This window comes from Siniperca chuatsi, linkage group LG4, assembly GCF_020085105.1.
Source record: "Siniperca chuatsi isolate FFG_IHB_CAS linkage group LG4, ASM2008510v1, whole genome shotgun sequence".
Lineage (NCBI taxonomy): Eukaryota > Metazoa > Chordata > Actinopteri > Centrarchiformes > Sinipercidae > Siniperca > Siniperca chuatsi.
Genome location: NC_058045.1, coordinates 12,321,406 through 12,348,868, shown reverse-complemented (window position 1 = coordinate 12,348,868; position 27,463 = coordinate 12,321,406). Strand labels below are relative to the sequence as shown.

Below are 27,463 nucleotides of genomic sequence, written 5' to 3'. Positions count from 1 at the left end.
TGTGTGAAAAAGCAAAACAAAACATGTTACTGTGTAGCATAATTCATATAACATATAAATTGGTTTATGATTATGATCATGTGGGGAAAGCCAATGCTTGACTTCAGTAGGTGTTAAGGAAACTTGTGTCACAGCAACTACATCGACACCGTGTTTTCCCTTCCGCCCCCAGTTATGAGGCTGTTTCACTGGAGCCAAGATTATCTGTGCCTTATGGCAAAATCACACAATAGATTTTAAAAGAATCTATTGTGTGAAATAAAGAATTAACTAAAATTGTAAAGGAATGAGTGTCTCACATGGTGTAGGATTCTTAGCTGCTTATGATCTATGTTCCCAGGATTTAAACATAGCAGACTGCAGAGAATCTGTTGATTCCTCTGTTATGCTGATATTTGGTGGCTATATTTAGCTGCAACCATCTTGAATATCAAAGCCTCTTGTAAAGTCTGGTGGGAAACAGTTGTGTTGGCCTGCAGTGCCCCCTAGTGGAGTCTGAACACATCTGCAGTCTATACAGATTCAGTTATGTAGTATAGTTTTGTTATGTTTTTCCTCAAACTGACTACCCAGTTAATTTACATGGCCCCAAAATCAATCTCTTGCCAGTTTCCAGAGGGTTATTTTCTCTTTAACTGTGCTTCCCTGCAGAGTTCTCCCTGTTTTCATACAACAATGGCATGGTGATGTCCTCGTGTCGAGAGCTAGATAACAACCGCAGTGCCCTGTCTGCTGCCTCCGCCTTTGCTATTGCTACTGCTGGAGCCAATGAGGGAACACCTACCAAGGAAAAATATCGAAGGATGTCCCTTGCCAGTACTGGTATACACACCTATCCACTATTCCATTAGGACTAAGGTCCATTACAGGTTAACATAACATTGCTGTCCAGAATTTCAAAACTCCAACATGTCAGGTCCAATTTGCACTGATTATAGATTTATGGATTTTCCAAACTTTGTTGCTCTTTGTTGCCAAAGCTGTGTGTATTATAGTGATGAGAGCTTACAGTTTTTTCCAGTTGCTAACAAGCATTGTTCAATACTGAAACCACATTTTCAAAACTCTTCACACAGTCTGCATTACCAGCATGAATGTTGGCCAAACAGCTAATCTCACCTACAAAACTCACTCAGACCAACATAACACTGGCAACACTTCTCATTCAGAAAACACACATTTCATTCACAACACACTGACCTAAAAATCACTAACAACAGGGAGCATTACATGTTTGATGAACTTTTCTTTTAACACAATTTCACTTTATTGAAAGCATCTGTAACACGAATGAATCAGGAATTAATCAAAATTTCATTTTTTTTATAAGAATATAGTACTTGAAAATTATAACCAAAAGGTGAAAAAAAGAGGGGGGAAAACTCCAGGGCTGCAATGATAATAAAAAAAAGAATAAATAAAATACTTTCTACACATTACTGTAACAACATGTGTAGTTGTTCGTTACAGTAAATTACAGTGATGGTTCTAGTCTGCTCTCTCTGTTCTCATCAACATCACATCTGATGTCGTCTCCGGCATCTTGGAAAGTTCCTCCTGGGATGTCTGATCCATCCCTGGCAGCCTTCAGGAGAAATGTCTTCATTGCCTCCAGTATTTTAGTATACTTTCAGTATTTTAAAATAATTACTGCGTAAATGCTTGGAATTTGCCATCATTCTGTTTTGAATGTGTTTGTAATTATTTTGAATGCAGTGTGTTAGCATTAAAAAATGTGCTGAAAATACACAGTATTTTGCATGTTGTGGTGTACGAATGGGAAAAGAGTTCCTGAATTTTGAAAAGTGTGGTCACTGAATGCATTTTGTCTGAAAGCAATGAAAAGTGGTTCACAGTTTGGTCTGCATTGACTTCTGTTTCGCTGACTGTGTGAAGAGTTTTGAAAATGTGGTTTCAGTATTGAACAATGCTTGTTAGCAACTGGAAAAAACTGTAATATATTTTCTGCAGGCTTCCCAACAGATCAGAGAAATGGAGACAAAGAGTTTGTGATCAGACGAGCAGCGACCAACAGAGTCCTGAATGTCCTGAGGCACTGGGTGTCCAAACACTCTCCGGTAAAACATCCCAACACAATTCAAGCCACATTTATAGGCACAGTTCTTAACTTCAGTATGGCTCCCGTGCTGGAACACTGCCATATTAACACTGGTCTTGTTTACATATTCATATACTCATTAATTAATGGCCTCAGCTGTTGTAGCAGTGAAACATGAACCCCATGTATTTTGACTAAACAAAAAACTTGAGCACTTGATTTCCACCATCCAATCGGTTCAAATAAAATGAAGGTTCCTTTCTTGGAAGTGTAGAGATTTTATCCATGTACCAGGATGCCTTTGGCCAAGCTGCTGAACCGAGAAGTGCACCATCTGATTTGTCTTTGGTAACGTGATATGCAAAACCCATTTTCATTGCATACGAAATTGCATATGTTCCACCTAGTTATATATTGCACAGAGAGCCCTTTTCTTTGAGGACTGTTAAAAGTATCTTTGGGAAATGTTTTACCAGTAACAGACGAAGAAGTAGACATGAAAACTGAGCAAAAATGGATTCTCTAAAAAATACATACATTACAGTTTTTCTCAGTTGCTTTGGTACATTTCTCGAATCAAACTCACAATTTGCAAAACAGTAAGTGCATTTCTCAAAACAATTTGTACAAATAGCAAAACACCATGGATAACCTGCAAAAGCCAATCTCTTACTCAAAATCCTTAGTTCATCTCTCAAAAGTAAATATCTGTGTCAATGAACATGTCAGTGCCATCAGAATGACAAGTCCTTGTGTCATTGTGTACGGATAAGACAGTCAAATTGTTTAGTCATGTTGTCAATATAACAGTTTACTCTGGAGGGACGTTCTGATGGAAACTATGGCTAAAGTTTTGATGACAATTATTGTCAATTGTAAGTTACATCTCAGTGTATGTGTGAGTGTAATTGCAAGAGAATGGAAAATATTCAAATTTACACTCTTACTGTTTGTACTGTATTTTATTGACAGAACATGTCATTGAGATACAGAAATGAAAAGACAGCACTGAATAGCACACAAAAAAAAAACCTAAAGAAGAAATGTGAACATAGGAAAAACTGTACATGCGGTGCTGTAGAAATTACATTAAGGAATTACAATCTTCCTACACCTCTTGACGATCCTGTCTGTTAGGCCACAAATTCTCATCCACATCACAACGAACATCTTCTCTTGCAATGCAGCGTGGAAAGAATCTTTTTGAGTGTCTCATCCAGCCTCTGCAAGCATCTGCTGTGATGTCGTCACATGCTGCATCCATGGCAGCCAGAAGGGTCGTTTGTGTATGTGGCTGACGATCGTATACTTTCCATCTCCATGCTGAGAAAAATTCCTCAATGGGGTTAAGGAATGGAGAGTAGGGTGGGAGGAACTCCATCAGCATCCTGTCATGGGCAGCAAACCATTGCCTGATGATGTTGGAACGATGGAAACTGACATTGTCCCAAACGATCACATACTTTGGCAGGTCATCTCCAATCTGACCCCTCTCTTGTTCAGGGATGAGATCCCTGTAGAGAGTGTCTAAAAAGGTGACAAGACGCTCTGTATTGTATGGCCCAATAATGGGAATATGCGTTAGCACACCATTCTCAGAGATTGCACAACCCATGGTTATGATTCCGCCCCGTTGGCCTGGCACATCAACTGTAGCTCTGTGGCCGATGATATTTCGACCACGCCTTCTACGTTTTGTTAGGTTGAAGCCAGCTTCATCCATGTAGAGGAAGCTGTGCGGTGATTCACTTGCTTCCAGTTCCATTGTACGCTATATCCAGAAGACACAAAATGAGTTTTATGAATTACATGCATTTTCATTTTGGCCAAGATACAGTTACATCAAATGTATACAGCACATATTTGCTATGGCTGTAGAAAAGAAGATGCAATGTGTCAAGTTCACACTTACTGTACTGTATATCACTATACAATGTTGTACTGTTTACTCTGAGGTACAGTTGCTGCATGCTCATACATGTTTTACCTGTACATATTGGTAACGCAGCTCCTTCACTCTTTCACCATTTCTTTCAAACAGAACAGTGTAGAGCTGCTTCATATTCATTTGGTGTCTTTTCAGCACCCTATCAATGGTTGAGATGCTGACTGTTGTTTTGAAAGATGTTGTTGTCCTGTATAATGACACTTTTTATCCCCCTTAGTCTTATTGCATTGTTTTCTATTACCATGGTGCAAATGGCCTCCTCCTCTGCCCTGTGAATTTGTCTTGCAGTCCTATGTGGGAAAAAAATTAGTAAGGAAAGTACAGTGTACAATGCCTATTGTTAGATTACATACCTATTCTGTCGACGAAAAGTCTGAATAATCGAGGACACAATTGTTCTTCCAACATTTGGCTGCACCCTTCGACCAGCCTCGGCCATTGTAAGCCCATGATTGAGAACGTGGTCTACGAGTGTGGCTCTAATCTCATCAGGAACGCGCATATGTCCTCGGCCTCTTCTGCCTCTTCCTCGGTTTTGCCTTCCAACTCCTCCACCACGCAGCCTCACTCCTCTTCTTCGTCTTCTCTCTGGCTGTTGACCCCGTCCAATTCCTTGTCCTTCCATTGTCAAACATTGTAACATTCTGTTGCTCCGGCTATATATATACCTGCTAGTTGATGCTTCATGAGAAGCACCTTCGTTAGAGAAAGTCAAGATTCACCTGGGAGCAATTTACCAATTCAGGACAGATTTAGAAAAAAGTCTAATGGAAATATAGAAAGTATAGAAATATGCTTGACATATTATGATAACTTGTTCAACCATTTTGCATGTAAAGACTTATGCTATGAGCTTGTGCCTAAATGTTGTGGGGGGTGAGACTATTCAACAGAGACCCAATATAATACATTTTGATCAACATGACATGACAAGCAACTGATAATGTAGGAAACAACAGAGAATTGTACATAATCATTTGCATGGATGTACCAAAGCATTTGCAACTTATTCAAAGAAATGACAAACTGCTTTTTTGATGTGCACAAGTGACACAATGATGTGAGAATTGAACAGGTAGTTTTGAGAATTTCAATTTTGATCTGAGATATGTACCAAAGCGACTAAGAAAAACTGTAATAAATACATTATAAACACAATAATATATTTTAAAATTGCATCTAAAAAGAACATCACAAGTTGATAATTTTTTGAGAGACAAGTTTTAAGTATCACTAATTATAAAAAGTTAAAAGTAATTATACAGTAGTTTTCAAGCTACCTGTATATGTGATGTGATGTGATGTGATGTGATGTGATGTGATGTGATGTCCGTCCCTCTCCAGGACTTTGAGAGTAACAATGAGCTGAAGACAAAAGTTATCGCCTTCCTGGAGGAAGTGATGCATGACCCTGAGCTGTTGACCCAGGAGAGGAAAGCAGCAGCAAACATCATCAGGTACAGTTGTGTGCCATTTGATTGTGGGACTACAATTTATCATGTAAACCCAACATTTGAAAAGATGTATTATACTGTACATAATTCAGTGCTTGACCTTCTCTTTTAATGTCTGTCAGGACTCTAACTCAGGAAGATCATGGTGACAATCAGATCACCCTTGAAGATGTGACACCACTGGTGAGTGAAGTCAGTAGCTCCTGTCCATATACAGTGAGTGTTAATGTTTTGTGTGGAGCAGTTTTAAAGCTGCAGGAAGAAAGATTGTAACAAAAATATGCAAATATAACCACATTTATACAGGTCAAAAGAAGCACAAGGTTGGGCTATGATGGATAAGAGCGCTTCCTCCACATTAGGGCTGCAACTAATGATTATTTTCATTTTCAGTTAATCTGGTGATTATTTTCTTGATTAAGTGTTTGTCCGAAAAATGACTGATTTCCCTGAGAAAAAGGTGACATCTCCAAATGCCATGTTTTTGGGGGGTTTTTGTCAACCAGCAGTCCAAAATCCAAAGACATTCGGTTTGCTACCATGTAAGACTAAGAAAACCAGAAAATATTCCCATTTGAGAAGCTGGAACAAGATAATTTTTGCTTAAAAAGTTACTTAAATTGGTGCCGATATTTTTCTGTCACTCGACTAATCTAATTAATCGACAAGTCGTTTCAGCTCTAATCCACATTAAAGGTAGGGTATGCGATTCTAATCCATTACACATCTTTTTGTCAAATTCAGCGAATATCTCCTCACGGTTCAGTGTGTGCGCTGAAAAAAACTGGCTCTGTAAATGGGAAATAAACAAAGTGGCCAGCCATGATTTGTGTGTCAAGAAACATTAAATGACTTGCCCATGGACATTCAGCTTACTTTATAGTTTGCCAAGATATGCTGTTGTTGTGATGTTAGCTATAGTAGCAGGAGAGTTGTGAGTATCACTGTCTGTCTGCACTGTTTGCTGGCTCTGGGAAACCGTGTCGTCCTCTCTGGCTGTTAGCTTCAGCACAGTTTGCTAACCCACAACCTAGCTAACATTAGTTTTATTACTTACTGTGTCGTTGTTCACCATATATCATAAATCAGTGCACCCTTGCCAAGTCTAAAGAAAGCTTAACATAGATAGTTTTGTCACTCATCCATTTTGCTGATCACTGATGGACCCGTTTTCTAAACATGAGCATTCTGGTGCCATTTACCAACATCAAATTAACAGATGTTTGAGTATTTATGTTCTGTTTTTCACTTACCTGTCACTTTGTGCTAAGTTGCCACAGTTTTAATCATTTTCGGGCTGATTTGTGTCTCCTAGGTGGAAGGAGGGAAGGCCGATCCCTTTGAGAACCACTCTGCGTTGGAGATCGCAGAGCAGCTCACTCTGCTGGACCACCTGGTATTTAAGGTCATCCCATATGCGTGAGTGTCAACACATCTCAGCTGTACATGTCTGTGGCCAAGAAGAAAACACAGACCAATTCAGTGTTTGTTAATCTATTCACCTCACAGGGAATTCTTTGGACAAGGCTGGATGAAGAATGACAAAAATGAGAAGACGCCGTACATCATGAGAACAACAAAGCACTTCAATGATGTATGTTTCAACCAAAAATCAGCTTCTGTAACTTTTATTGGTTGTCAAACATAATAGTGAGCGTAAACCATTTGTTTCCTTCTTTCCTCTGCAAGATAAGCAACCTTATTGCCACAGAGATCCTGCGCTGTGAGGATGTGGTCACTCGAGTAGCGGTCATAGAGAAATGGGTGGCTGTAGCAGACATCTGTCGCTGTCTCCACAACTACAACGCCGTGCTTGAGATCACCTCCTCCCTCAACCGCAGCTCTGTCTTCCGCCTCAAGAAGACCTGGCTCAAGGTTTCCAAGCAGGTGTGTATCTCCCTATGTGTTGTTTGTTTCTTCCTAATGCACCTAGTGTTATCAATAATTGTGTTCTTGATGACCTTTTCTTCTAGACAAAAGCATTGATTGACAAGCTTCAGAAGCTAGTCTCATCAGAGGGGAGGTTCAAAAACCTCAGAGAGGCTTTGAAGAAGTGAGTTCAGTTCAAGGACACAGTTTTGTACTGGATCAATAAAGCAAACATGCAGTACAAGTGGATGATGTGTGTTTCTTTCCCACCAGCTGTGATCCTCCCTGTGTGCCCTATCTGGGGATGTACCTCACTGACCTGGCTTTCATTGAGGAGGGAACGCCAAACTACACCGAAGACAACTTGGTCAACTTCTCAAAGATGAGAATGGTGAGATGTTCAATGTCCTGTCACATTAGAGATTTAGTGCAAGTGTGTGTTTTACAGTCTGAATTTAACATCTTGTTTCTAATATTTTTCAGATTTCTCACATAATCAGAGAAATCAGGCAGTTTCAGCAAACAGCATACAAGATTGACCTGCAACCAAAGGTAAATAAATACCAAAACTGTAGACTAGTCGTGCGCAACCTTTCTGGCTTGAGACACCATAAGAAAAGCTATTGTCTGTAACAAATGCAGAAGTGCTCTATCAGTTTTGCAAGTACCTGCAAATCCAGGGAAACTTGAGGTGCTCTTGAAGAACTCATCACAGAAAGAATGTGTTCCTCAGGCACTCTTAGGCAGACCAAGGAGAAAAGTTATATTAAAAGCTTTAATTTTGTCAGATATGTTGGTTTTAAATGCTGACAATTTTAATCTCAAAGGATCTTTCAACCAAAGAGATTATCTTTCTTAGTTTGTTTTATTTTAATACTTTTTAGATGCCTGAAGAAGTCAAATTATTACCAGTATATCATTATCCACTAATTCTCAAGAAAATGGCAAAGATCAGAAAAAATCTGAAAAATATACCTGATTTTGTGTGGCAGAAATATCAGAAGTGCAGAACTTTCACACACCTGTAGATTGACAGGTGCATATGAGAAGACCATGGGTCGACAATGCAGATTAAAAGCACAGAAATAGCAGTAGCAGATATATAAAATATTTCTATCCTATTAACCATCTTGCAACCCCTCAGAAATCTCATCTGCTTCACAGGATGTCAGGCCAAGGTATTGCCAGACAGATTATGTGTCACTCATTAGTTGAACTGGTCATAACCTATAGACATATGCTACAGGCGATGATGGGTCACAAGTGATCATTGCTTTATTAAAGGGGTCAAAAACCAAAAAGTAGACAATGAACAGTATTGGCTGAAAGAAATTTCCTTAAACTTGCCTTTCTTTGTTTCTTGTTTCAGGTAGCCCAGTATCTACTGGATAACAGCTTTGTTCTGGATGAAGAAAGCCTGTATGAAGCGTCACTCAGAATTGAGCCCAAAGTGCCCAACTGATGGGGAAGCTGGTCCTCCACATTATTTTCTCTGTTAATATTACACATCATTTAACATACACATCAGCTTTTGTATAGTTGTACATGTTTAAGATGTTTGCTTCTCTGTATAGTATGTTTAAGGTTGTTTAAGGACACAAAATCTTTAAGTGTTTATTTTTGGTTTGTTACTGTTGCTATGGCGCCACCTGCTTTAAGGATTTTTATTCATTTCTTTGGGGTTTTTTCAAGCATAATAAGAGAGGTCACTTTGGTTGCACGCAACTGTGTCTTCTTAGTGACCAATGACCTTATTTTGCATCATCTCATACTGTGTCGACTTTGCACTTTCTGAGCACTCATGCTCAGAAAAGGGCCGTTGTTTGAGTTTTATCGATGACTGAGTTTCTCTGCAACCAATGTAGCATTGTAAAAATGTAACTGCATCAAATCAGGTAAAAGAGCACAGAGAACTGTATTTAAAGATAGAGAGAAGATGACAGTGAGGTACCTGAAGCATAACTGTTTCTGTGCTTCACAAACTAAAACAAGGGATGTGTTTGTTCTTTACTGCTCGCTACTCTAAAGTTAGGGGTTCCCAACTGTACTGCGGACTGTTTTTATATTAACAATGTCATTGTGGACCAGCCCAGTCGGATGGAAAACAAAGTTACTAATACTGAATTAATGCTCAATGTGCTGATGATGGACTGGTTACCTCACATACTCATAAATGTCTTTAATTAAGAGTCTACTGCCATGCTAGCAGCTCTGTGGGGCTTTACTTAGGCACAGCAGTGCTTTGAGCCAACTGCTGACATCAGTATGCTAACATGCTCAAACTGACAATGCTAACAAGCTCATGTTTACCATGTTCACCATCTTTGTTTAGTGTGAAAGCATGCTAACATTTGCTAATTAACACTAAACCATACAGCTGAAGCAAAATATTGGACCAATTAAAATTTTGACCCAGTCACGGTGCTAGATGAAAAGTCAGAGGATCACCAAAGGTATTATAATTCATCCTGAGAGGGACATGAATGTCATTTGTCAATTTCAAGGCAATCCATCTAACAGTTGTTGAGACACTTCACTCAAAAACACAAAGGTGAACCTCATGGTGGCGCTAAAGTAAAAGGTAAGGGATCATCCTCTGGTAAGCATGGGTATTTGTACAAAATTTCAGTGCCATCTCTCGAGCCACACCGCTAGCATATGGCTAAATATATCAAAATATATCACTATATCAACATATTGTTGTTGGGAACGTGACAAGAGCTGATGAAAAATGCATTATTTTATAGTTATTCATGTTTTTTCGCAGAATTAAAAAAACAGTTTCTTCACTGTCCGGCAGCAAATTTTCCGAGGGCCAGTAACGGTCCACAGGGGTTGGGAACGTCTGCTCTAGGATACATGTCTTCATTAACCTAAAATTTACCCAAAAAAAAGTATTTTTGTTTGTTCTAAAGCAATTCACTCCTTCATAGCCAGTTGTCACTTAAGGTGCCCAAACTCACCTTGGTTACCTTATTTTATTTTATCTAATCAGTTATATGTTGTGTTACAACATACAGTGATAAAGAAAGGTTACATCTCTTTAGTTTGCTGTGATTTAAGGTGAGAGATTAGTCATCTGAAGTTACTGTTACACTTAAAATACGCCGGTACAGAACAGTGAGTTCTCCATATGTTCAAAATTCAAGTTTCTTGGTTTTTGAGTTCAACAAAAAACGATCAAATGCGGTGGAAAATGTTGTACATAGAGGTTTGGCGATACTTACTGTAGAGTGAAAGGTTGTTGCTCTTCTGTAATTAAAAGACAATCTGTCCTTTTTGCTGTTCCAGTGATTGTGGAACGTGACTGTATATCACTCTGTTATATGCATTGCTGTTTAAAACTATGATAAAACGTATGTGAATGACCTCTGCCTGCAGCATTCAAACACTATTTTTGTAGTAGTTAAGAGAGAGTGACTTGCTCTTTATATGAACATGGGAAAGTATTTTGTACTTTGTTGTTAATTCACCTCACTGAGATGTGCTGTACATTTTGTACATGCAACCCTGCATATTTCTCAATGTGGAACAGTGTAATCCTTTCAACAAAAAAAAGTTGTATCTCAAGCTTAAACACAAAACGCTACAACAGTGTGATCCTGAAACCATGACTTAGAGGTAACAGACAACTTCAAAGTGTTTTGCATTTATACTGTAATCCTGTCTATAACCATTTCTGTTAGCAGGAATATAGTAATGTAGTGCTTATTCTGTGAATATTTGTATGTATTTTTACTATGTATGTACAGTACACTTTTGAAGCTCATACGGCAGGCATGCAACACCTTCACAAACAGAATAAAACTATATACTTATACTGTATACACTTATACATGCACATACTCTTATAAGGTATATAAACAAATAAACATTTTGCTGTTAGCAATACCCAGTGGTATGAAAATTATCTTTCAACCCTCATGTTTCCACACGTTAAGAAATATTCCCAGTTTTGTAAGGAAAAAAAAAAAAGAAAAGACGACAAAAGAAAAGATTTGATGATGATAATAACAACAAATAAACAAAAATATGTTTCCCAGTTACCTCTTGCTAATAAATCCATTTTATATCAGGGGCATTTTGTCTCAAGTGTTTTTGTAGATCATCTATCAGTTGACATCATGCTCGCTCAGTATGAAATAAAATATAATCTAAAAGGCTGTCCTAGCAAGCATTGCATAAACTCGCATAAAATGTACATTTGTTACATGTTAAAATACATTATGTTGGACACACAGTTTGGGCCAGTGCTGAAACACAAGTAATGTGTCAATGTCCACAGAGTTTCACAATAAAGTGAAGATCACTTAATTTTAGGTCTGGAGGCATTACAAGCGTTTGAAGGAGGTGGTGCTTCAAGTTGTCCTATATCCCTCAAGCCAAAACATTATCATTTCACCCGAACACATCCTTATACATTATGTCCTATTTTTTTTATATTAAAATGCACATTAAGAATTCCACATCTTAATAAAGTAAGGGTTGGTATTTATTCACTGGTTGATTCATAGAGACACTAGTCAGTAGACTTGATTAATTAAGGATTTTTTATGCCTTTTGTGCACAGTTTACTGAGTCATTAATGGGGAAAATGGTGCATAAAATGTATCAAATCATTATCAAATGAACCTGACTTTTTGACTATTTGACCTTTAGCACCTTAAAATACCTTTAAACTAACAAAGAGGGGGTTTTGAGGTTATTGCAAGTTCTTGTCTCCTTCATTTCATTTCTCATGTTGTCTCGAAAATGAATGTAAAATATTATCAACTAATTAAGTGGCTTTGGCATTAGATTGATGTGCAAGTGGGTTATTTCAGAGGTTCAAGTTTTGCAGAAGGGCAAAGCACAAGATACTAGGCCTATTCAAAAAATATCCTAAATAGGGAAAAAAAAACTATTTAGCCTATGGGTATTAAGTTTGACACTGATAGGCTGACTCATTTACTGCTGTCGTTTATTTTTGTCAGTAGGGGAATTTGAACAGGCGGCGGTTCACCTCGTGACTTCTCATCTGCTTCGCTTCACTTTCAGCCGTGTCTTTGTTAGGTACCACCGGCTGGAGCTTTAACAAGTGATCGTGATGAACACTTTGCTTTTGTTTGCTTTACTGTCCGCAGCTTCAGCTTTTCACCTGTCTGAACGAGGTAAGATGCTGCGATCGTCCGTTTTTGTACAGTATACACTTACTTTCGCAGTGTTATTATTTGTGTTAAAACCTAGCTTTCGCTTTCATAATATGCCATGGCGTCTATTCACTTGTTGTCATTGTTTAATTCTCCGTATTACATCAATTTTGACAATATGAATTGTTTTCAGACGAGTTTCACTTCAAGTCATGGATGGCGCAGGTATGTTATATCTATCAAACGCTGTGTAACAAATGTGTACAGTAGATGTTTATGAGGAAGTTAACTGCAATGAAAAATCAGTGTAACCGTGTAAGTTTGATGCATAAACGTTTGCTACATGAATAGTATAAACTGATCACTAGCCAAATATACCCATAATTAATCTTTAATTTAATCTTTTATCAGCACAACAAAGTGTATGGCATGAAGGAGTACTATGAGAGAGTCCAGATATTCACTGAGAACAAGAGGAGGATTGACAAACACAATGAAGGAAATCACTCTTTCACAAGTAGGACCGCCTTTTTATTGCATTTACTCTTTTTTTCATATAGCCCAGACTAAAAAGTGTTGAGCCTTTTATTGTCTCTTCCTGCAGTGGGGCTGAACCAGTTTTCAGACATGACTTTTAGTGAATTTCGAAAGTCTCTCCTCTGGTCTGAGCCACAGGTAACGCCATAGAGGAAGTACAAAAATGTTTACAAAGATGTTTGTGATGTTTTGTTGATAGGCAGGGTAGTTATTTTACATACTGCCTTTTACAGAACTGCTCTGCTACCAAGGGGAATTACCTCAGCAGCAACGGACCACATCCAGACTCCATCGACTGGAGAAAGAAAGGAAATTATGTAACAGATGTGAAGAATCAGGTTAATTTTAACTGCACAAACGTCCACACACACACACACACACACACACACACACACACACACACACACACACACACACACATTTTCAGTTATTGATCTCATTTGGTCACAGTACATTGTTGCTGGGTAACACAGTAGATTAAAAGCGTTTCTGGTGATAACTGATACTATAATTGTCAATAATAATATTATAATCCAGTGGTTCCCAAAACAGGGGGACAACCTCTTTAGTGGGGTTGCAGAGACAACAGCTGTGTCCCAAATCCATACTACATACTAATTCCAAGCAAGTTTTGAGCCACTCACAGCTGGAAAAAACATCCAGCGTATTGTGAATAGTGATGAAACAGCTCCAGGAACACCTCAAATAACAAAACATTACATTTTTAGGAAAAACATTTTGCTGTCTCTTTAAGTTTAATTGGAAGTTTAAAGTTGCAGATCATTTCCTGTTAGTATAAAACAGTAAAGTATGTTTCTTAACTTTAAAAACAGTATACGTTAAAGATTAGTGTATCGTACATACTGTATACAGTTAGTATGTTGCAGTATGTTTACACAGATGTGACTAATAACGTTAATGGCTGCATTGCATTGCAGTAATTGCTGGACCGGTGCCATCGTTACTGTTATTATTTCAATCTGTGCTCTTCCTGCTGTAACATGTCAAAATGTTTTGTGTGAAAAAGGTTTATGAAAATGATTCATTTGGGAACAATAAAGAAACAAAAGTGCTCCGACGCTAGCAACCCTGTCAAGATTCACGTTAGCATGATTTGGACCTTTCTCAGACAGTAAAAGGGGCATGTAAAGAACAAAGTCAACAGATTTTAGAGGGAAGAAAAAACTGGTGATACTCATCAAGCAAACAGGTCAGTCAAATCCAAAATATACTCTTAATATAACAGAAGAGACTTTGGTCTTTTGGGAGCTGGGTGAAGTTTAACTTGCATTTTCATTGTTGCTGTTTGCACACACATTTCCATGCATTCACCTCACAAAATGTCTTATTGTCTTAACCTTTTTTTTTTTGCACCAAAGGCAAATTGTGGTAGTTGCTGGACTTTTTCCACAACCGGCTGTTTGGAGTCTGTTACTGCTATCAACACTGGGAAGCTCATACCACTGGTGACTATCTTTCACTTCTCTTTCAAAACTGCAGCTCTTGTAAAAAAAAAAATTTAGTTCCTTTGTCATAGTAGGGCAAAGAGTAGGTTTTTTACTGTAATCTTTAACTAATGTTTATATTGCTTAGTCTGAACAACAGCTGGTAGACTGTGCCCAGGACTTCAACAACCACGGATGTAACGGGTGAGAGTCAAATATATTCCCTGTAACTACCTCTGTGTGAATCACCACAGACAAATTTTTATAACGAGATCTTAATTTGTCTTCTAGCGGCCTTCCCAGTCAAGCATTTGAATACATCATGTACAACAAGGGACTGATGACAGAGAAGGACTACCCATACACAGCTATTGTAACTAAATAACTTGCCACCCTACATTATTAACAAACTGAATAATAAGCAAAACTGACTTTGAAATTACTTATGTAATGGATTTTGATTTTTAAATCAGAACGGTACTTGTGAATATAACCCAGAACTGGCAGCGGCCTTTGTGAAGGATGTGGTTAACATTACAGCGGTGAGTGAACATCAGTGTCTTTCTTCAAAATCGATGTCTTTATTGAACGCCTGTGAGTGATGAAGTCTTTCTGTTACAGTACAATGAGATGGAGATGGTGGATGCGGTCGCCACACGCAATCCTGTCAGTTTTGCCTTTGAGGTGACCTCTGACTTCATGTATTACTCCCGGGGTGTGTACACCAGGTGAGGAGAAGTCACGGAAACATTGTCATATATGTTCTTGGAAATTGATTTGTATGTCAGTTTTTATGCTTGTTTACACTTATACTGTAAATTGGTGATCAATAAACATGTGTGGCCACTAGATTGACACAAACATATACAAAGGCACAGTCCATTTCATGGCAATATACACTATACTAAATGGTTGAAAAAAATATACAGAGTTTGCTGTCTTAGGGGGAAAAAATCCTATGTTTTTCCCTTTTGTTTTTCTCTAGCTTTGAGGTGTAGGTCACATCTTTAGTAATATATATCTTATAGAAAACTCACTTTACTTGAACCTTCAGGAACATTTTACTATTTTAAATCCAGCTCCCTCCAACTAAGACTGGGGAGAATTTGTCTGTCTTGTATTCATTTCTGATGGATATGATATCACCTCAGCTCACAGCTAGATTTATAATGCTAACACTTCTTTTTTTTAGCTTTGTCAGAAATGATTATACTTTATAATCACATTATACATTAAATGGCTACTGGTCATATCTTTTCATTAGCCATTTGACACCTCTGAAATATTACCTGTTTCTGCTTTAGTGCTTTAGTTTCTCTGATTTATCAGTTCTGGATAACACAGAGAAAACTGTTACTACTGTAAGAAAAAGGCTATTTTTATCCTTTAAGTAATGCAATTTAGACACAAACACATAGTGTGTGCCCACTTACTTGTGCATTAATCAACATTAGTTGAGTTTTATTAGGATCAAATTTAAACAAATGTCCTGCACTAGAATTAAAATGGAAGCAAAACAGGAGTGGAGAGGCAAAGCCAAATTTAACTCCAACCACTACTGTCGCATAAATAAGGATTGGGAAATCTTGGCTTCTAAATATTTAGCTTTTTAAAAACATTTTATCTGTCTCTGTGCATTTAAAACACCCATACAAAGGCCTTTTCTGTGAGTAAAGCTGTTAGACTTCAAAGTGGTTTAGTTCCTCATTCTTTATCAAAACAGTCATGTATAAAGTTGTCACTTCTCTTGCGCCGTTCAGCACTGAATGCCACAGCACCACAGACAAGGTGAACCATGCTGTGTTAGCAGTCGGGTATGGAAAGGACAATGGCACCCCTTACTGGATAGTAAAGAACTCATGGGGATCCAGCTGGGGGATTGACGGGTATGTCTTCTATTTTACCACATACAGAGACATATTACTAAATGTATACCAACCTGAGAAAGATAATAACAATGTTCTCCTCTTACAGATATTTCCTCATTGAACGTGGGAAGAACATGTGTGGACTTGCTGCCTGCTCATCTTTCCCGGAGGTGTGATTTCTGCATGATAGCAAACTACAAAAGGGCTGAAAAGGGAGCTGAATCTAGACTTTTTTTTTTTAATTTTTATTATACAGGTTGATTTTTATATAATAAATAGCCTACTGTGCTTCCATCTACAGTGGGGTTTTTTTGCACAATGGAGTAAGCACTATGAAATGATATTCAGATTAGTCAAAAAATCTGACATTATCTCTTAAGTACCAATCATTCAATTCATTGTAGTTAAATTCACAAATAAAATCTATTAAATCAGTTTGTTTGAGTCTTTCATCACAATGTATTGCAGCTGTGTGCAAGATACCCAAAAGTGATGGCTATAGTATTAATGATTGAGGAAGGTATAATCCATGATGACATGGTGCTATCTATGATTACACAAAACAACTCTAGAAAGAGAGTTCACACATTAACAAGAATGATGTTTCCCTCTGTGACATGTAAGATTAATTTTAACATGCAAACATAAAATACCATTTTTACTGAGCTTCTAATTAAGTGATCATTACATCAACAGACAAGACCTGCCTAGAGTCATTTTGTGGTGCAAAGACCTTGGTAAAATACTGAAACTTTTTAAGTCCAACTCCTAACCGTATTATATTGGGTTAAAATATGGTTTTACAACTGTGTGAATGATGTAGGTATTAACATCCCACTACTTAGGGTTTACCAGTAGCATACCTGTGGTACAATTCAAATATTTCACATAATTTTAGGAGCCATTGCCTTTGAGAGTGATGGTCAGTCGTGCTGCCCTAGCAGGCTCCGCAGAAAATGTGTCTAAAAAGAGCTTGAGCTCTCCATTGGGAAACTATGTCGTAATACTACATTTCCCAGAATCCTCATTACTGCTCAACCTCGGCCAATAAGGAGTCAGTTTGTTGAACAGGCGCTAAATCTGTTGTCTGTCTACCTCATACTCCAGGAGAGAGTAAACGTATCGGTAAAATTAGTAGTTAAGACTGTCTAAGTTTAATGAACTTTACTGAATTACAACTCCGCGGCGAGACAAGCTCAGCGCGAGTCTCCGGGCACTTATCTCACTCCTTGTCGCGAGCCATGCTGAGGAAACTGGCCGCTATTTCGTGAACTGAGCTCGGACTGCTAAATTAGCTAGCTTAATCTCGCCAGCTCAGCCTCTTACCAACAATGTCTAGTCTGCCACAAAATAACTTGAAGGAACAGCTGGCGAGGCACAGCAATGCGGCTCAAAGCAAGTTGACTTTGGCTAAACCTAAACCTGGGTAAGTTTACAGGGCAATAACAGCAGCTAACAGTTGGCTTTGAGCTGTCAGCTGTGCTAACGGGTAAACATCATGGATGTATGGTAAACACTCGTCTGTATTAGCTAGTTATTAGCACAACTGGGATACGTTAGCTTTGTCAGAGATGACTGACTATGCAAAAAGTGCATTTGGTTATCCTGTGGCTCCAGCTGGCTCAACTGCTGTGCAAGTGGTACCTGGACTCTCATATTAAAATGAAATGTGACATTCAGAAACAAATTAGCCATGTGTCTCTGGATACTCTGCATATTCTGCTTATCAAGCCAATTGTTACCAGTTGTTAGCATCAGCTGCTGTGGCTGCTATTATTATCAGGCAGTTAAATACAAAGAAAAAATACAGAAAAGGCAGTTTTGTTTCCAGATTAAAAGAAAAAGTTAGGAAAACACAAAAATAGAATTTGACTATCCTCTAAAATCATCAAATTTCAAGGTGAATGTGCATGATGCCCTTGCGCTTTACTGTCACATTATGTTTTCATAATTTCTCAATGGTTTATTTTTCAGGGCCTTTTCTTTCAAAAAGAAGTCCTCATCGGGTACAACCAAGGTGGAAGTCCCAACCAAGGTAATCAGCTGTAATGTTTTGGCAAACAGGAATGTCAATGTCCCTAAGAACAGTTTGGTGACTAAATCTCCTTTGACATTTTCAAACAAGCTTGAGAGACCTCAAAAATCCCAAATCAACAACTTCTTCTCTGTAAGTTCAAAAGGCAAGTCGGACTTGATCAGCCCAGCAGGTAACTGTGCTCCTGCAGGCCACACACCTTCAGCAGGGTCTGCTATTAAGGTGACTACAGCGGCACCTAAATCTGACCAGTTTAGTAGTGGCACACGAGACAATCCCACAAGTCTAGATGTATCGCTTGGATTCCCGATGGACGACTGGGATGATTTTGATGACTTTGAAACTCCAGCCAAAGCAAAAAATGACTCATTCAGTTCAGAAGTATCAGGGAAGAGCTCCAATCCACTGTCATCTCCCAGGGAAGAAAAAATACAATTAACAGGGAAACTAAACCATGATGCCTCTCTTATGACACCAGAGTTAAGCAACCGTTTTGCAAACAAGTATGGTCTTTCCAGAAGTGAACAATCTCGTATGGAAACAGATGAACTGGAGAACAGTGTTTACAAAGCTGCAGTTTCACCAGGACCTACTTTGAATCAGGACCCAGCACAGTGTGAACTTGAGGATTCTCCAGTTAAAATGACCAGAAGACGTCCTCCTGCTCATCTGAGTGATAGTGAAGAGGACAACGATGTTGTCCTTGAGCCTTTTAAAGGAATGAGAGGTAACAAGCTGTTTGTTGCAGCATTTGTATTTTATTTGTACATTGTAGGGCAAATATGGGTCTGGAAAGCATTGAATTATACATTATACAAAAATACATGCTGTATCTTTTTGCCTTTTTAGATGATAATAAAACATGGATTGACCCAAAGGTAATAGAGCTTGATGGTAACTCAGAGCCTGAAGATGACCTCGATTACATTCCCCCTTCTCCAATCCCTGATGAGATCTCTTACACTACTTCTGCATTGACGATGAGGTCAGTTCTTTCAATTTATTATGTATTTTGCCACTGTTCACACAAGTTGCTGTGTATACATGGTAGTGAATTCGTTGACCCTTAAAATATGTGTATTTTCTGTAATCAAAACCACTATGATCACAGTTAATAAGTTGTACTATTAAAAGAGTACCCCACCACTTCAACATTGTCAGACTCACAATGGGCAGGGTAAAAAAAAAAAAAAAAAAGATCAAAATTGATGCAGCAGAACAAGAGATATCTTTTTATTCAACGCATTCTTCTTCTTTTTCAAAACCTGGCGCCTACATTACCCACAATGCAACTCGGCTGCCGACAGTTTGGTTGGAGATTCATGTGTGTTGTGCTAGTAGCGGCTCGTGTAGCCTTGAGTTGCTAGCCTCAAGCAGAGATAAGCAGCGGGCTACAGAGGTCTGGTAATCTTTCTAACTCCACACCTCCATTTGTTCAATTTCAAACTTTTAGTTTTCAGCCCCAACCGACACTGAAACAACCTGAAACAGCCTAACGGAGCCACAAGGCTTTTTACTACTTTTTTCTCATATGTGGTAGTACTCCCCAGGACCTGTAAACAGACTTTTATATGAAAAATTGGTGGAGTTCCCTTTTAAGCTATGTGATATACATTTATGAGCTTACTAAAACCTGAATTGTGTCTCTGTTTGTGAAACACAATACAAAAAGTAGCTTACTTTGTTAATAGTGATGCATTTAGACATATGACAAGGTAAATATAAAGTTACTATAGTAATACCTCACCACACAAACATACTGTAACATTATCGGTTTAATTGAGTTTTCTTTGTTTTCTCTGGTAAATTCAGAGCTCAGACTAACACAAGGCACTTTACAATGTGCACTTTTATATACGACGTAATGAGTCAGATTCTGACTGTGCAGATAAGCACAGTGAAACATATCTAACTGTGCATTATTGCTTTTTATCCAAACTCTTGTGGTAAACAGGAAGCTCCTTAGCTATAGTTTTTTTGGGGGGGGCGGGGGCTTATGAATTGAAGAAAAGGTATCAGTTGAGATACACATGTTGGTATAAAAACCATATTACTTTTGATATTACAGTGATTTATAGTGGGTACATTTTTGCTGCTACGGTTTCATACTATTTGTATTACTGTAATAGTCATCATAGCAAAGTCTCCCCTCTTAACTTTTGGCCTAGATATTGGATATTAGATGAAAAGGAAACAGGACATAACTTTTCTTTTATTTCAAACAGATCAAAATCAGCTGATGCTGAAAGCAGAGACAGTCCTGTGCAATCAAAGGGACCCATCACAACACTACAAGAACCATCTGATCACCACTCAAAAGACAAAAGAAGTGGGTGTTAAGCCTTTTTCTGATTTGAGGAATAAATTGTTCACATTTTATTCATCAAATTAGGACTCTAATCTTTGTCCTGGTCATTCATTTTGTTGTTTCTTTCTTCTGATCACGTCACAGATGAGCAACTCTTCAGTATCATGGAGTCCATTTGTGCTCTGATTGATTCCATCCCTGAACATGAACTAATAGGTCTGTCTTGTGGAAATGAGCTTTTGCTGAAGAGGGCTCAAAGGTGTGTACATTTGAGTGGAAAAACAGTGTCGTTATTATTCATGACACTTAATGATATCTCAGTATGATTGCAATCATCTGCCTTTCTCACGCAGGAAAAGAATTCTTGCAATTGGTGGTGGCGGTTTATTGAGGATGCAGCAGCCCGACAGCACTGTGATTTCTGAACCCAGCTTTAAAGACACATCATCTTTTAGCTGCGATACGTCTAGTGTTATGTCATCTAGCAGCTCTGTGCCAGTGGACTCAAAGAAGCCTCCTCAGATCAGGAGATCTTCAGCCATCTCTGTGGACTATGACACTGATCACTCTGACAGTATTATCAATGTGAAACCCATGCACAGTAAGCACAGCAGGACATTATATATGGAAAATGAGACTATCTGTGATTCTCCAAGCCACAGCCTCACAAATCCATCTTTTAATTTCTCTAAGAAAACAAGCACAGACCTGGATGGTTCAGATCTCTTCTCACCCAAGAAGCCAGATACTGATTTTCAGAACCAATGTAATACCCCTGCAACCATTACAGCTGCAGAAGACATAGAACCAGATGACTTTAACATTGACGACTTTGACATAGATGACTTTAATGACTCTGATATCCCTGATTACTATGACGAACCCCCAACCGTGACTCCAAGAGAGAATGAGGGGGGACCAAGCAAGTCTTCATGGGAGAAGAAACCAACAACACCTGCACCCAAGCCTTCAAAAATCTGCTCTCCAGGTATGTCTGTATGGCATGGAAAAATGTGGGCCTGTATTTATCAAATGTCTCAGTAAAAATTCGTCTTAACTGGTCCCAAATTCTCAGAGCATTGCATGTCCTACTGTTAGACTGTAAACAACACTAAGTTAAAGTTAGTAAGAAATATAGTTTGAAATTTATGTCATACATATTTATATATTTTTAGTGTTTCCCCCTCTCAACTTTTTTTGATAGACTTTTTTTTTTTTTTTCTTTTAGGAAAAATGCCAAACATTTAATGGAAATTAAATATTTTCTGGTTTTCTTAGTCTTCTATGATGGTAAAGTGAACATCATTTGGGTTTTGAACTATTGGTTGGACAAAACAAGCTAACTGAATATGTCAACTTGGGCTTTAGGGAATTTTGATTGGCATATTTTACTATTTTCTGACATTTTATAGACCAAACAATTACAGATTAATTGAGAAAATAATTGGCAGATTGATCGATAATGAAAATAATTGTTAGTTGCAGCCCTACATATCTTTCACTCTCAAAGTAGGGATAGTAAGTAGTTGTTGTTTTTTTTTTGTTGTTTTTTTTTTTTACCCTCAGCAAATGTGATTCTGAAATTATGAATACCTGATAAATACTCAATAAATACAGGTGCTGATTTTGAGAATTTATGGAGTAGGTTGATGGTCTTCTGCTACATTTTACTGACTCAGCTTTAATCTTTTTACATTGTAGAACCCACCTTCAGAAACCCAGCCCATGATCGCTTCAGAGGGTTCAACTTCCCCCACTCACAGGAGATGATGAAGATCTTCCACAAGCGTTTCGGTCTTCATCAATTCAGGTTCAATCAACTAGAAGCAATTAATGCAACGCTTCAGGGAGAAGACACATTTGTTTTGATGCCCACAGGTTAGTAGTAATCAAAAGTTACAAATTTTATTTTAGCCATGTGACAATAGATTTAGGATGTCAACTGCAGTAAAAATGTCCACATTTCTCTGTAACTGATGCATTTGTAGGTGGGGGTAAAAGCCTGTGCTACCAGCTGCCTGCCTGCGTGTCACCAGGAGTCACTGTGGTCATCTCCCCACTCAAATCACTCATTGTAGACCAGATCCAGAAACTCACTACACTGGATGTAAGTATATTTGCTCCTGCTGGTCTGCTGGATCAGTATGAAGTATGATGTTGTTAATAATATGTGTGGTACTCAGAGGGTGCATCAGTTATTTTGTAATGTCCCACATTTCAGATCCCAGCAACAAGCCCTTCTGGTGATAAAAGTGACAGTGAAGCAGGGAGGATCTATATGCAGCTCTCCAGGAAAGACCCCATCATTAAACTGCTCTATGTCACTCCTGAAAAGGTGAGAAATGGATGAATCACACCCTAAATGTTGGAATCTGTAAGCGTGTTTTCATGTTTGCTATAAATAAAGTTAGCAGTAACTATGATTTTTACTCAAGACTGGTGCATCTTCTCTTCTCCCCAAGGTGAGCGCAAGTAACAGGCTGATCTCCGCCCTGCAGAACCTGTACGAGCGAGGCCTTTTAGCCCGGTTTGTCATAGATGAGGCCCATTGTGTCAGTCAGGTGTGTTCCTCTGCTTTATTCGCAATCTGCAGTATACTTTTATTTTTGCAACAGTCACTGTGAATCATCCTGTGAAATACAATCTTTCAGTGGGGCCACGATTTCCGTCCAGACTACAAGAGGTTGCATGAACTACGTCAGAAGTTCCCCAACGTGCCGATGATGGCCCTGACAGCCACCGCCACCCCCCGAGTTCAGAAAGACATCCTTAACCAGCTGAATATGACTCGGCCGCAAGTGTACGTGCTCCATCTCAGGCTCTGTCTCAGATTTTTAAATCACTTATGTTTTAATATTGTTGAATTCACTGATTACCATCCTATATATTTTCAGGTTTACCATGAGTTTTAACAGAACAAACCTGAAGTACGCCGTGCTGCCCAAGAAACCCAAAAAAGTTGACGAGGACTGCATCACCTGGATCAAGAAGCACTACCCACGTAAATAATTCAGAAGAACTTTTTCTGATCCCGGTTATTTTCAGAACACTGCCGTAACTGTTTTGTTGAAAATTCAACTCAGATTTGTATGTGAACACAGTCTGAAGACTGTCATATCTGAATAATGTTGAAGGGACAGTTAGTCAAAATCAGTCTGTAGTTCAGAAGTCCAGTGGAATACATTATGTCTAATCAGTTAAATTCTGACACATCTGTGTTGTTACTACAGATTTAAGGACTTTTATAATGGAAGCATGTAAAATTCTTAAGCTTGTGTCAAAAATAACTTTAAAACCATGTTTCTGTCAAATGATTTATTGCTTTTCTAAGTAGCCTTGTAAAAAATAAAAGAATGACCATGTTTTGAATTATCCCAGTGGGGCATATTTTGTCAGTGATTACAAACCCCCTCTGAATTTGTCTTTTGTTTATTAACCTGCATCTCTGCATGTTGCAGGTGACTCTGGCATTGTGTACTGCCTGTCTCGTAATGACTGTGATGCCATGGCTGAGAGTCTGCAGAGAGCAGGGATATTAGCTCTGTCGTATCACGCAGGTCTGCATGACGGTGACAGAGAATATGTGCAGACCAAGTGGATCAATCAGGACGGCTGCCAGGTGAGGTCATCAATCAATCACAGATATGATATAAAGATTACTAGATAGTACTGGATACAAAGCAAGTAGCATAAAAATCAAGGTAACATTCTGCAAACCAGTAGCGGTTTGAAGGTTTTAAAGTGTACATTGCTCTTGTTTCACTGTTTCCGTTTGTCTGCCAGGTCATCTGTGCCACCATAGCCTTTGGCATGGGCATTGACAAGCCTGATGTGCGCTATGTGATCCACGCCAGCCTGCCTAAATCAGTCGAGGGTTACTATCAGGAGTCTGGGAGAGCTGGCAGAGATGGAGAGATCTCTCACTGTATTCTCTTCTACTCCTACACCGACGTCCACCGCATCAAGAGGATTATCAGCAGTATGTGGCAAAAATATAGACCTTTCTTATTGCAGGCAAAATGTATGTGGATAGTCTGGGTTTTGATTTTGTGATATTTTTTTTTATTTTATTTTTTTTTTAAATACTATTTTATTCCTTTCTCCTGCAATCCTCAAGCCTATGAAATCGTTAAAAGCACGTTTACTTTTCCAAATGACTAACTTTATATATTAGTCATGTAGACTCAGATGGTTCTTTTTTTTATCACAGTGGACAGAGAAGGTGACAGACATGCCAAGTCGACTCATTTCAACAACCTACACAGCATGGTGCACTTCTGTGAGAACGTGATGGAGTGCAGGAGAATTCAGCTGCTTGCATACTTTGGGGAGCTGAAGTTCAACAAAAGCTTCTGTAAGGAGCACGCAGACGTCAGCTGTGACAACTGTTCCAAACCCAACGTAGGAATCATTTCTTGTCATGTCTTTCTTTATTCATTACAATTTCAAAACCTACCTGGCCGTTTCTAATTGAGCAACAATGTTTGAATATTCCTGCAGCAATACAAGATGAGAAATGTAACTGAAGATGTGAAGAAGGTTGTGAGGTTTGTCCAGGAGAACTGCGAGAAAGTTGGAGCAAGGTTTGGCAAGACTGCTCAGCAAAACCGACTGACACTGAACATGCTGGTGGATATCTTTGTAGGTAAAGTACATGCACGTGCTTGCAATGAAAAGGCATTTTGCAGCTGTGAATCTTGCATGATGTATGTAATTAGAGTTGTCTGTGAATGGTCTTATGTGGGGTATCGTTTCTTTCTGTCAGGGTCTAAATCTGCCAAGATACAGACAGGAATGTTTGGGATGGGAGGAGCTTACTCCAGGCATAATGCTGACCGTCTCTTCAAAAAACTGGTTCTGGACAACATCCTGGTGGAGGATCTCTACATCACTAACAACGGCCAAGCTGTGTCTTATATCTCTGCTGGATCCAAAGCCATGAACGTTCTGTCTGGACACATGCAGGTAACCTGACAGATCGACTTAACGACAGTATGAAGAGCTAGAAATATAGCTATTATAGATATCAAAACATTAAACACTCTCTCGCACTTGTCTCATTGCAGGTGGAGTTCTATGAGACAGAGAGTGCGTCTAGCATCAGGAAACAAAAAGCTGTGGCCAAGAACGTCTCTCAGAGAGAGAAGATGGTTCAGGAGTGCTTGAAGGAACTGACCGATCTGTGCAAGCAGCTAGGGAAAGCGTTTGGCATTCACTATTACAACATCTTTTCCACCGCCACCTTGAAAAAGATAGCTGGTAATTTCTGAAACAATTTAACTTTTTAAATGTTGCAACAGCTCATAAAATAACTAGCATTTTATAACTTGTCAAACTTTCTTTCACATGAACAGAGAAGCTTTCTTCTGACACCGAAGTCCTCCTACAAATTGATGGTGTGACAGAAGACAAACTGGAGAAGTATGGAGCAGAAGTCATTCAGGTCTTACAGAAATACGCTGAGTGGCAGCTGCCTGGTAAGGGACCCAACTCAAGTTTTTGCACAGTTCAACTTTTTGCACCTCATTTCATTTACTGGTTTTATTTTATTTTTAATTTTTTAAATGCACATTGTGGTATTAATCCTACATTGCCTCTGTAGAGGAGCACACTGACAATGGTGGAGACGGGTGGATAGACACGACACGAGGACGCGCACAGGGAGATTACGATGACGAGGACGACACAGAGTCCTCCACCTACTTCTGTAATCAGGCCGCACGGGGACAGAAGAGAAAGAAAGCTCCATTCTTTAAATATTCCAAGAAGAGAAAAGGATATGGCAACACAAGTGGCAACTCCTATGGGTCTGTAGTGTGTTTGTCTCACATTTTAGTATCTAGTTGGGGATCATATTTAGCAATAATCTTCACTTCATAGCTGAAACCTTATTTCCTCATTTCTTCTCTTCTGTCATGTTGTTGTGGATTCAGTCGTGGCTACAGCAGCAATAAATCGTCATCGTCCAGCTCCAGGGGTGGATCCAAAGCTGCAGGCCGGGGGTCCAGGAGCTCAGCAGGGGATGCATCAGCAGGCAGGAGACCGGGCTTCCTGTCCGCCCCAACCCCTCAAACAAACCAGCGACCCTTCTTAAAACCAGTCTTTTCACACTTGGGCTAGGGCCATCCTCTTGATCTGCCTTTCTAGGATAGCAAAGTACTCAAACGAGTTGATGTTAGTAATTGTTGTAAAGTATTGATCTGTCTATGGAAACTGCTAAAATTGTATATTTATGTTCTCCAGTCATTGTCATGGGGTCTTTCCAGATTTTGTATTGATTGTTGTAAATTGTTTGTAAATGTTTCACTCTGTTTTGGTGTACATCTTATTTTTTTATATTAAAGACAAATTGAAATTTTATCAATGACTGTTGTTTCAACTGGTCTACATTCAGAAGAATTTGTTTTGCCAGAGAAAAGCAAGCTGTGAGCTGTATCTGTGTTGTACCACAAAGCCACCAGGAGCCGTATCACATTTTTATTCAATGTTTATTTCAAGTTTGGATAGTTTTATTTAATGGCACCAGTTACAAGGGACTATGGGGGAGAAAAACAATATTTTATACTGACTTGTACAGAAGGTTACCTACAGTACAAACATGGGTTCGGAATGGATCAGACTGAACAAGAACTGGATTTGGCACATGGATGGATGGATGGATATATATATATATATATATATATATATATATATATATATATATATATATATATATATATACACTTGTGTGTATATATAACATAATTAAACAGCAATCTCCAATCCCAGGATAGAACGATGCAGATTACATAACGCCACCAGATATGTATGC

At 38.7% G+C, this 27,463-nt stretch overlaps 3 protein-coding genes across 5 annotated transcripts in view; all 3 read left to right on the top strand.

The window, feature by feature from the left end:
* Positions 1 to 11,411, top strand: part of rasgrf1 (Ras protein specific guanine nucleotide releasing factor 1) — a 28,917-nt gene extending 17,506 nt beyond the window's left edge. For both annotated transcript variants that reach the window (XM_044192097.1, XM_044192098.1), the window contains 11 exons: positions 652 to 822; positions 1,972 to 2,078; positions 5,352 to 5,464; positions 5,584 to 5,644; positions 6,777 to 6,880; positions 6,971 to 7,055; positions 7,151 to 7,348; positions 7,435 to 7,514; positions 7,604 to 7,721; positions 7,814 to 7,882; positions 8,700 to 11,411. In XM_044192097.1, the coding sequence (XP_044048032.1) occupies positions 652 to 822; positions 1,972 to 2,078; positions 5,352 to 5,464; positions 5,584 to 5,644; positions 6,777 to 6,880; positions 6,971 to 7,055; positions 7,151 to 7,348; positions 7,435 to 7,514; positions 7,604 to 7,721; positions 7,814 to 7,882; positions 8,700 to 8,792 (1,199 nt within the window). In that variant the 3' untranslated portion in view covers positions 8,793 to 11,411. The remainder of the gene's footprint in view (positions 1 to 651; positions 823 to 1,971; positions 2,079 to 5,351; positions 5,465 to 5,583; positions 5,645 to 6,776; positions 6,881 to 6,970; positions 7,056 to 7,150; positions 7,349 to 7,434; positions 7,515 to 7,603; positions 7,722 to 7,813; positions 7,883 to 8,699) is intronic.
* Positions 11,412 to 12,318: 907 nt separating this feature from the next.
* On the top strand, positions 12,319 to 16,744 carry ctsh (cathepsin H). The gene is made up of 12 exons (XM_044192100.1): positions 12,319 to 12,480; positions 12,653 to 12,684; positions 12,871 to 12,976; positions 13,064 to 13,134; positions 13,230 to 13,334; positions 14,376 to 14,462; positions 14,590 to 14,645; positions 14,733 to 14,814; positions 14,915 to 14,983; positions 15,063 to 15,169; positions 16,202 to 16,327; positions 16,416 to 16,744. Exons 1-12 carry the CDS (start codon positions 12,417 to 12,419, stop codon positions 16,483 to 16,485), a joined length of 975 nt encoding a protein of 324 aa, XP_044048035.1. The 5' UTR covers positions 12,319 to 12,416; the 3' UTR covers positions 16,486 to 16,744.
* A 608-nt stretch (positions 16,745 to 17,352) lies between these two features.
* On the top strand, positions 17,353 to 27,012 carry blm (BLM RecQ like helicase). 2 transcript variants are annotated; one of them, XM_044192092.1, is made up of 22 exons: positions 17,353 to 17,735; positions 18,284 to 18,344; positions 18,435 to 19,071; positions 19,194 to 19,329; positions 20,570 to 20,673; positions 20,797 to 20,911; positions 21,006 to 21,640; positions 22,354 to 22,530; positions 22,641 to 22,759; positions 22,874 to 22,987; positions 23,115 to 23,213; positions 23,304 to 23,452; positions 23,547 to 23,653; positions 24,111 to 24,271; positions 24,436 to 24,631; positions 24,863 to 25,053; positions 25,153 to 25,297; positions 25,418 to 25,617; positions 25,719 to 25,911; positions 26,007 to 26,129; positions 26,255 to 26,459; positions 26,586 to 27,012. In XM_044192092.1, exons 1-22 carry the CDS (start codon positions 17,641 to 17,643, stop codon positions 26,770 to 26,772), a joined length of 4,149 nt encoding a protein of 1,382 aa, XP_044048027.1. In that variant the 5' UTR covers positions 17,353 to 17,640; the 3' UTR covers positions 26,773 to 27,012. The 2 variants fall into 2 exon arrangements, with proteins under 2 accessions (XP_044048027.1, XP_044048026.1); XM_044192091.1 differs by having other exon boundaries at positions 18,284 to 19,071.
* The last annotated feature ends 451 nt before the right edge of the window (positions 27,013 to 27,463 follow it).